The sequence below is a fragment of the Fopius arisanus genome, unplaced genomic scaffold (assembly GCF_000806365.1).
Source record: "Fopius arisanus strain USDA-PBARC FA_bdor unplaced genomic scaffold, ASM80636v1 scaffold00035, whole genome shotgun sequence".
Lineage (NCBI taxonomy): Eukaryota > Metazoa > Arthropoda > Insecta > Hymenoptera > Braconidae > Fopius > Fopius arisanus.
The window spans coordinates 353,286-363,890 of NW_011887774.1; the positions used below are offsets into that span (position 1 = coordinate 353,286).

General features: G+C 43.0%; 1 protein-coding gene across 1 annotated transcript; it reads right to left on the reverse strand.

Annotated features, from left to right (window-relative positions):
• Positions 1-290: 290 nt before the first annotated feature.
• LOC105266044 (uncharacterized) lies at positions 291-1,805 on the reverse strand. Its single transcript, XM_011303927.1, has 2 exons — positions 1,721-1,805; positions 291-1,516 (listed from the first exon to the last, which is right to left on the reverse strand). The coding sequence occupies exons 1-2, from the start codon at positions 1,803-1,805 to the stop codon at positions 291-293; spliced, it is 1,311 nt and encodes a 436-aa protein (XP_011302229.1).
• Positions 1,806-10,605: the final 8,800 nt, after the last annotated feature.

The window sequence follows — 10,605 nt, forward strand, 5'->3', positions numbered from 1 at the left end:
AAATTCTCCCTGTTATTCAACGCGACACCGTATTGACGCGCGGCAGTAGCGGCAATTTCAATTGTATATCGGTGGAATACCGGCTTACCACACGTGAAAGCATAGCATGATTAGATTTATGTAACCAAAGATGAACTTTTATCTAGCCAAGTTTATTCGATTAATTTTCGGCAGTCACAGCATACAAATAACAAAAATATCTAGAGAAATAATAAATTTTTAACCTCTTTATAGCCATTGCATGGACCTCAAACCTCAAACAACTCGTAAACTTGAAGTCAAATAGAGAATTATATTTCACCAAGAACTTTCTTTAAAAAATCAACAATGCTTTGACCAATTCTTTTGCTCTTTGTAACTCGTACAATCCCATTTTCATCAATAGCCAGAAGGGTTTTTATTCTATTCTCTTGATGAGTTCGAAATGTATTGCAAAGAATTTCAAAACTTATGTCCGACTCAGCCATTTTCTTCCTCATCTGTGCACTCACATGATCCTTCAAGGGTGCTAGCGTTTTCAGAGTCATACTGCAAACGTCTCGACGTTTTTCTCCGTTGATGCAAGCGTTCCAGGTCTTATTTACAGTGACGAGAGTTTCATGAGAAATTTCCAGTGTTCCTGTCACTCTCTCCAACATTCTCACATCCTGAATCGCATTATGAGTTCCATCAGTATTAATCTCCAACAACTTAGCCAGTTGACTCAAAGTATTCTCTCCTCGCCCCTTTTTACCTCTGACAAGTCTGATGATGGGAAGAGTATCTGAAAATCCTTCGATAATTCTGCCAAGTTCTTCACACATACCCACATTAGCAATACCTCTGAGCAGGCGAGGGACATTGAAAATCGCATTGTGAGCACAGATAATGCTTCGTCTCCGTAGACTCCTCAGATAATTGCAGAATAGACTGTAAGCAGTATTTGGAGATTTGGTTACAATGCAATTTCCATTGTAGAATAAATGCCCCTCAAATGCTTGAGGGCTAGTGTTCTGGGTAGAAGTGATATACCTAGAAAATGTGAACTGCTGACATTTAGCAGCTATTTGTAAAATATCAGCGCTTTTCCCAAAGCCAGAAGTCTCCAAATCAAAGAAAACAATACCAGGTTCTCTCTCAAAACACACAGATTGCAATGGACAATGCTCCACTGCTGAAGTGGTAAGGAATCCCATGTTCGTGTTGTAAGTGTCACCTTCTGAGGCTTCTTTTTTGTTACGTAACATAGTCTTTTGCTTCCACAAAAAGTTTCGCCTGTTTTTAAACTCTTTTGTTTTACTTTTTTCTGAGCGTATGCGTGCTGTCTTCTTAGTTAGGCTCACATGGCGTGGTGTATTCATCGCGGGCTTCAGGCCCAATTTCTCTTTGGTCATTTCAATATACTTTTCCCAAACATTTTTCCGGCTTACAGCACACCCATACCTAAAATCTGCAGACTCTGAAGTGCCATAGCAACGGGATTTTGGTGCTTTGCTGGCCATGGTAGCATTCAAACTTTCATGCTGACTCGATGCACCTGAAGCAAAACGATCCACTTTCGATGACAACGTATCGAATAGTTGTTTTAACTTTTCGAACATCTGAGGATTTGTAAACCCTTCGGAGGGCTTTTAGGTTGTTGAATCTTGTACGAATTTACACCAAGGGCCACAATTATCGTGATAATTGAAGGGATGATACGGCATGTTCCTTATAGCCGCAGTAATGGCTTCACTATTACCTGTATTTTGGGCCATTGCATAGGTAAAATCACAGTTTAGTTTATCGATACAATGTTTGTTCATCTCTTTGAGGCCTTTCTTCATGTTCTACAGCTCCTTTGTTACACCCCTTGTAGTATGATTTCTATCTGAATGTTTAACGACTCGGTGTTGTCTTGCACGTCGTACTGCTGCGATAGTCGAACTATCATCATCACCCACCAAAACTCCCACTTGCAAACCCAACTTCTCGAAGATCGAACTCTTGGTAGCGATTTTCACAGCCGCACTTGCCTCCATCGCCTCAACACTTCCAGTGGAATACAATCTGCAATCATGATCGTTACGTGGATGACCGTTGTCACACATCCTACATTTTCTATTTCTAGTGTCAGAGTCCAGCACACGCCCAGTGTGAAATCCAATAAATGATCCGTATCCATTTAGACCATCTTACTGTCTGCCATTGCCACGTGTCGACCAACTCATGTCATACTCATGTCTGAAAAATTGTTCAAATGACTCATTCTCCATTGGCGCCATTAATTCATTATCATGGTCGTTAGCGGTGTTCGATTCTTCATCTAGGTGGGGGTCTTCAACAGGTTCATTCAGGTGGGGACCTTCATCAGGTGCATTGGGATGGAGGCCTTCATCAGGTTCATTCAGGTGGGGGTCCTCCATAGACGAGGCATTCCTCCGGTTTAGCCATTCAGAGTCTCCACGCAATGAAGACTCTCCAATATTATTATTAAAGACTGTAGGATTTGGAGTGCTCAATTTTTCTTTCGTTACTAGGAACTGATGGTTGATGTCGGGGGGGAGAAGGCTGGAATAGATTAAAACGAAAGATGTCAGTTAAAAGAAGAAATTAAGAATATGGGGATGAGAATTCAGTGGAAAATGATACGTGAATAAATATATTTATTATCAGTACACATATGTAATTGAAAATTCGTAGAGATTATTTTTATAAATAATTCAAGCCGAGGCCGAATAATCGAGGCTCTAGCTCAAATTGTATATTTTCCTCAATTTTCCATCAAATTAATTTGACGACTGTTTTTAATTACCTAATTCCTTGGGTAATTTCACCCTTTCAATTCATGTATACAATTTCATAAAATTACAATATTTGAAAAAGCTGAAAGACGACTTATTTCAAAAAAACGATAGTAACAAATCCCTCCCAACCAATAACAATAATCAAATCAATAAAATTGCTAAAATTACTTAAATCCAGTATAATTCTCAATAACTACTGTCAGTTGGGTTAGTAAATCTACTTATTGATAATCTAATGATAAAACTTGTTAGTTGGGAGTACTGTGGGTTAGCCCTAGTCTCGGGGGGACTACTGCTGATTTCTGCATCCATATTTTTCTTCTTTTACCCGCTTGCACTGGGCTTAATCTCTGGTGATAAATTTTTTCCGACACATGTTTTCGCTTCCACATGAAGAGTTCTTTGCCACTTTTACCAAATATAACTTTTCCCGAATCACTTGACACCATGCGATTTCGACTTACATACATATACTCGTATACGCTGAGGGGCCCATGATTGGACGCTCCTTGCAACGTTGTCAAAATATTAGAGCTACTGCTAGTGATAATTCTTTAGCCTGGGGAATAGCGATGTTAGCTTAGATGCACCATATTTTTTGTTAGCTAGAGTGGGCTCCAGTGCCCTAACATCCTTAAGTTTCCTAATTTGGTTGCATTTCCCATTAGTTCGCGGTATCATTATCTTTTTCGTCATCAGAGATCTCCGCGTCAAGTAGGCGGCGAACGGTTTCCCGCATGCTCATAACCGACTGCTGTCGGATCCTGAGAGTACTGAGCACTGTTTACCCTGAGCTTATCGGTAACATGCTACTAATGCCATTCCTAAGGATTTCTTGAAGAGCACTTCTCTGAAATTTTCCGCCACGTTATCCACTGGGAAGTTCAGCGGGTCATTGATCTCAAATTGCAGCGCTTCCTTGAGAGTTTCCTCTGAATTTCTTCTAATCCGTTCGACATAAAATGCATGATAGTCTTATCTAGGACTTTTTTAGTTTCACTATAATGAAGGCACCTGTGCGGTTCCAAGCAGATAACGATGGATCTATGGTCACTTGTCTTCCAAGCATACCTGACACTTCATCCATGAATGGATCCACTTACTGCAGAAGACATGAGACAACAAGAAATGACGCGTAGCAGCCGAGCTGCAATACAACTCTTATGACGAGAGTCAGTGACAAACTGGTCTCCCTGTAGATTACGTTGGACGCTGGTTCACCTTCCAGTTCAGAATTTAGATCATGTCCGCTCATGATGGTGCTTGCGTTTCTATTTGGGAGCTTGTCCGTCAATAAACACTACTACAGGAACGCATACCGAGATCTCAAATACTGAGTGGTGTGCGCTGACAACCCTCAACTCACTCAACCTACAGACCGTTGCATATCCTATCGTTGCAACGCTTGCATCTATAATGATTACCTGCGCATAAAAATTACAAAATTACAATACCATAGTTGTTGACGTGGTTATTGTCGAGAGTAATTCTCATCGATTAGATCATCAGTCATAAATATCTAATAAATGGTTTAAAAATAATCCCCTACTGTCTATCTCCGAACTTCACTATCTCCATGACCACCCACCCCCACCAATTCTACCCTATCATACATATGGCCCTTAACAACTCTATTAATGAAGAAGCTCCGTATCATGATCCACACGTATCCTGATCGGTTAATGTTTTGAAACGTCTCAGTTTAAGCTATTTTTAATATCGATTGTCGTCATTAAATAGTACTCCCAGAACAATATCCGTAACAGGGTCGGCGAAAAGGGCAATCATATCTATGGTAAAGTGGTATATAAGAAACCCATATTATTCAACATTTTTCCAAAAAAATTTAGAAAATTTACAAAATTTATGAAACATTGTTGAAAGATGAAAGAAATCGAAGGCGACAAAGTCTGAAAGAAATAATTAGCTCTCTTGCATGGCTTCCGTAAAATTTCCGAAATTTACAAAAATTGCCGTATTTCTAACATTTTTGTAATTTTTAAAATTCTTTTCGGAAAATGTTGAAAAAAATCACTGAAAGTTATGTGCAAATAATATTCCCTCTATGAATGAAGGAGTGAATGTTTTATTGTACGATTAAACGACTTACCTGTAAGGAAGTTCAATCGTAATTATATTTCGCGCCTCTTCCTTCGGAGACCTTAGTGACTATGTAGTTGTTTAAAGTCCACACTTACGACATTCTTGACAGTCAGGAGAAATATTTATTTCGCAAGTGTATGTCAGCACGAACATAAAAACATGTATATATATAAGTATATCTAAATATAATTAATTATCTTTGGCTGCCTCAAGAACCGCCAGGCCAAACTCTGTAGAGTCCTTAACTACTTCTCTATTATAAAAACGCGCGAACGTTTCTGAACCCTGAGTCCAGCCTGCTGCCCTGAGAATAGCGTCAATCGAGACGCCACCTCGTTGTGCTGCTGACGTGGCAGCATGACAAGTACTGTATGCCGTAAACAAGTCTGTATCAACGGACCTATTTTTTAGGACTTCTTTCACCCAGCGACTCAGCGTCTGAGTTGTCACCCTTCGGAAGGATTTCTTACAGGGTAGAAACAAGGACTGCTCGGCACCTCGAACTTCCTTCGTCTTTGTTAGATATGCAAGGAGTGCAGATGCAGGGCAAATCGTCGAATTCTCTCGAAAGAACGGCACGATTAACGTAGGTTAAGGCTTGTTAATTTTTGACGTTTTAATTGTATCCGAAATCTTGATCACAATTCGATCGATCTTTATATCAATATTTTTTATATTTATCATGGTAAGGGTTTGCAGCCTTTGCCCCGTGACTAAGGCCAGCAGTGCAGCTAATTTTCGGAATAATTTATCCTGACGAAAGGCCTGATTCGGTCCCCAGCGAGACAGTTCGTCCAAAACTAATTTAGGGTCCCAGGTTACCTCGTAACGTGCCCGCGGAGGCTTTTGTTTTGCGACTCCCTTAAAAAAACGTGTCATCAGCGGATCTTCCTCCAGATTTGGATCATATAAAAGAGCTATTGCCGAACGATAACAATTAAGAGAACGGTAAGAAGAACCTGTGTGAAATTCTTTCGTGAGAAAATTTAAAATGTCAAGAGTCGATGCTCCGTAGGGATCTACATTGGATGTTTTACAGAAACTCCACCATTTAGCTAAGCCACTATTGTATTGTTGAAGTGAGGAGTTGGTGAGCGATGAAATCATGACTTCTGCTGTGTGCGGTGGAACATTTTTCAATATATACGCTTCCCTGATACAACCCCGGCAACCAGGGTAAGCGTCTTCCAACTGGGATGTGGAGACTTGTCGATAGATTTTAACAAGTTAACGTTAGGAGTGAAGAAAATTGGTGCTGATATCAGCATCGACATAAAAATTGAAAACCATGGCTAAGCCGTCCAATGAGAACCACTAGGATTCTTCGCGATCTTTCGAATTCAATTTTTTGGAGCACTCGTAAGATAAGGCAGAAGGGCGGAAAGGCATAGAAAAAAAATGACTTCCAGTCAAGAGTAAACGCGTCAATTCTCATAGATTCTGGGTCAATTTTCCAAAAAACGAATTTCTTGCATTTTGAGTTAACTCGTGTTGCAAATAAGTCAATGCTAGGCTGACCAAATGCAGACGTTATTGCCCTGAAGGCTTTACTTGACAACGAATATTCTGTTTCTATATATAAACGTCTGGATTCAAAATTGATTTTTAACTGGAGTGGCCTCTCTTATAGCATTCATCTCCAGTAACTCATCAATGAGGCCACCAATTACTCTTATTTCCTTGAGGGACCATTGGTTTTCTCGCGGAAAATCAGTCTGGAAGGGTTGCTTTACAAAGGAGATTTTGTAACCAGTAATCTAGCTCAAAATTATCCTATCTGACGTGATATCCGCCCAAGCATCTTTGAAAAAACGTAATCGACCAGCGAAACGACTTACAGTTAGTCCCTCTTCTTCGGATAAGATGTTCTGCGTAGCGACCGACGAGTCGGCTGAGATTTCTGATCGCGTGTCGAAGACCTCTGCCCGCTGCTCTGCCAATTCGGAGTCTTTGTTGTCCTGCTGGTTTTCTGGTTCCGACGCAGCGGGCCCTTGCCCTTTGTTGAAGAATCGCGTGGGTTGGAATGGGGTCTATCACTGAGGAGGTCGCCAGTGGACAACTGAGTTTTCGCCTTGTTAATTTTTTCTACCAAGTCCTTTCCAAATAAGAGACTGTCTGGTTCTGTGGACGTGAAAGCCAACCGCATGGCTGGTTTGATGTTCTTAAGCACCAGGCCCCTCCGTATTGAGGTTTCTTCGTGCTGCAAATCTGCAAGGATTCCCAGCAGGCCACTCAAGTTGTTCAACAACTCCAACCTTCCTGGAGTTGCAATTTCTAAGCCAATAGTAAGAGCCGTAATTTTCAAGGCCAGCGAGACCTGCTGTGATTCGCTCCTGTTTACCAGCAATACGGTTGTCTCTCTTAACTATTTGTTCCAGGCGAGGTTGATTTTTTATCTCGTCATTTAATTTCGGCGGATCGACAAACAAGCAATTTTCGGGTGGAGGAAATTTTTTGAGAATGTTCTTCCTCTCTTCTGCTGGGAGACCATTCTTGATAATCTCTTCGACTCTAACAACTATTTGCTGATGAGCTGCTGATGCTAGAGAGCGATCGGGGAAGAGAAGCCCTCCCAAAGCTTCGAGGACCTCAGCAGATCACTCTTCATTAGGAGAAGTTGAAGAGATTGAGCCCAGAGGTGGGGGCAAGGGGTCTGGCGGCCCACCACTGGCTGCATTTGTATCCTCCCCCCCTCTCTTTTCAGCAACTGAAACGCTAGCCTGTGTCACTTCAGGATCCACAACATCCTGAATTTCGTTCGCCCCTTGCACGGGAGAGTCTTTGTCAGAGATAGGTTCACTGGCCTGTCCAGGTTCGTCCATGGCCCATTCTAACTCTTCCAACATACCAGCGTGAGAAGTGCGCATCGAGGGCTGCGTTACGGGATCACGTCTGTAATACTGCTCGGGATGACGACTAGTGGAACGGCTGCTACTGTCCGACTGCTGATGACGAGATCGGTGATTCCGTCGATGGCCTGAACGGCTTCTCCGAGAGTGGCTGCGATGTAAGTGACTACGGCGAGAACGACTACGATGAGAGCGGCTATAGCGTGAGTGACTTCTACGGGGCGAGTGGTTCCTGTGAGAGGAACAGCTACGCCCTGATGACCGACTGTGCCGGCAGTGAGAGCGATGATGTCTTGAGCGAGAGCGTCTACGAGACGACTCTCTAGACTCCGAATGCTGAGTGCGCTCCCCTGTGGATCGGGAATAAAGGGAGACATAGAGAAAAATATCTCACATAAACCAACACTCATCTAGCAGAGACCATGTTATCTCTCCCTCTTTTTTTTTTGCACTGATACAGTAATAGTGTCGTCAGTGGGACGGACAGACACTTATCTTGTCTAGCAGAGACAATCGTAGATGTTTGACGTCGTCGGTGGGACCGACAGACGTACCACAGAGAGAACGAGCCTGAAGTGACGCCCTCGGCCTCCTCGGTGTGACTAAAACAAATTGGGAGGTTAACATTTTTTACTTACTTCTGGTTTGGCGTCTGTCTCTTTCTAGGGCCGACAAACGCTCCATCAGCTCTCTGAGCTGATTCTCCTGCATCCTGATATCCCTTTTTAACAACGATGAATTTCTATAAATTTATTTAATCGCAACTGACTGTCAACGATGTGACGCAATCGGCACAACGAAAAAGAATGAGGGGCTACGCGGGCTGGCCCAGGGACCCCAACTCTAGGGGAGCAAAAAATTTCTACTTTAAAGTTGTGGCGACATCGGTATATCGAAGAGATACTACATAGTCACTAAGATCTCCGAAGGAAGAGGCGCGAAATATAATTTCCACTGTATGGTTTTACACCTTTCACAGATTAATAATATTTTTAAATTTACAGATTTGATGTTGCTCAAAAAAGTTTTTCTCGTGCGTGTCGTTGCATTTAAGATGCCAATCACAGATTTTACGTGATTGAAATGTCATAAATGACGAGGAAGGAACCCCGTAATTTACGTGATCGACCCCGTATTTTACCACATAAAAATCGTCATTTACGTGGTTTGAGTCCGTAATTTATGTTTCCAAACACGTAATGTACGAGATCAGAAATCCCGTAAATTACATTCCAAAGCTCGCATTTCAAGTATAGTGTTTTCTGTGTGCATACACCTTGAAGTCGCGGTCTCACAAGCGACATCAGCGCTACCTCTTTTATGTTGAAAAACGATGGCTAAGAAAAGAGCTGAGCTTGCAGTACCGATGGTACTCCTAGCAGCGCTAGACTCCACTCTGTTCACTGCTCTTCTATGACAGGCCTTGTCCATAACCGTTCACCAAATAACAGCGGCGTATCTTAGCTATGAAATCGTTACGGGCATGTAGATCCATTTCACTGGCTTGGCCTTAGACCCTACATGCTGCTACACATTTTCCTGCATGCCCAATAGGTAATAATGGCCTTGTAGCTCTGCTTGGTAACATGCTTCCTCCAGTTGAGTTTCTTGCCGAGCCATATGCCTAGGAATTTAACCTCTGAAGAAAAGCTTAGTACCGCGTTGTATATAGAGGGGAGTTTTAGAACCGACGTCCTTTTGTTTGTAAATAACACCGTCTCAGTTTTGCCTCGATTGACTCAGAGCCCATGAGAGATGGACCATTGCTGAACATAGTCCAACGTCTCTTGCATCTTGCGATGCAGTACTCTTCTGATCCTGCTAGTTACAACCATCGCCACATTGCCTGCATGGCCTCCCCAATGGCCTTAACCATTTAACTTCCAGTCTCTCCAGTCCCAAAGAGCCCGTTAATCCCATACATAGCTCCCCCCTGTGGGCAGCCTCTCCCTGCTAGTGCCTTGAAAGTACTGTTAACGAGAGAGGACTAGACCATTCTTGCTCGAAGTATGGCTGCTACCCATCTGATGACAGATCCTTCGATGGCAGAAATTGGCGCTGCCCTCTCCATAATATCAAAGAAAGTATTATCGGAGGCGCCCTCCATGTCAATAAATACACCGAGGCTGTCCTGCTTCCTGTCCCTTGATTCTTCTATTTTTCCAACCAGTTGGTGTCTCAGTCGATCTGACCATCTCGTAGGCATGCTGTGAGGGGCTGATTAGGTTCATCTTCAGCGTTCTCCCTTTAACGTACCTATCAACTAGTCTTTCCAGTGAATTTAGTAGTAATGATTTCAAACTGATAAATTTATAGGTCTTGATGTTTTCACCATCTTCTTGGCATATTTCCTAATGTCAGGTATGCTCTAAGTACCGGAAATAGCATGCATAATAGGAGGGCACCAACCCGCGCAAGGGCGTTGGGTACACTCCGTCAGACCCCGGGCTTTTTTACATGTCGGAGGAGTCCACCCCCAACTGCAGGTCGTCGACCGTTACTATCTTGGAAGTTAAATCCCGATCGGCACTGTTCTCTCCTGACTGGGTCCAGGCGGCTTCAGGCCAGACTTGTGTAACGAGATTTTCTCGTTACTAGTGATTATCACTAGGATAGTCACTAGGTAAGGGGAGCGACATCTAACGCCGGCTGAAATAGCCGAGCGAAAGATGAATACACCATCGGACGACGGCCAGTCAGGCCGCTCCGAAGGTAAATTAGACCAATCACACAGTGGGAAGAAACGTGGTAGGGTGAGACCATGTTTCGGAACACTGTGATGGCGCTGACGATTGCTGTTTCCCAATTCGGAAATCCACCCAGCTGTGTTAGGGAGTTCAGGGCCGACGTACTGGCGTTCCAACTGGGTGATTCCGAAGGGCGCCGTC

Coding starts and splice junctions, on each gene's coding strand:
- LOC105266044 (XM_011303927.1), bottom strand. CDS start 1,805: ATGAAGAAAGGCCTCAAAGAGATGAACAAACATTGTATCGATAAACTA. Junction 1,517..1,720: donor TGCAATGGCCCAAAATACAG/GTAATAGTGAAG, acceptor GTTTTGCTTCAG/GTGCATCGAGTCAGCATGAA.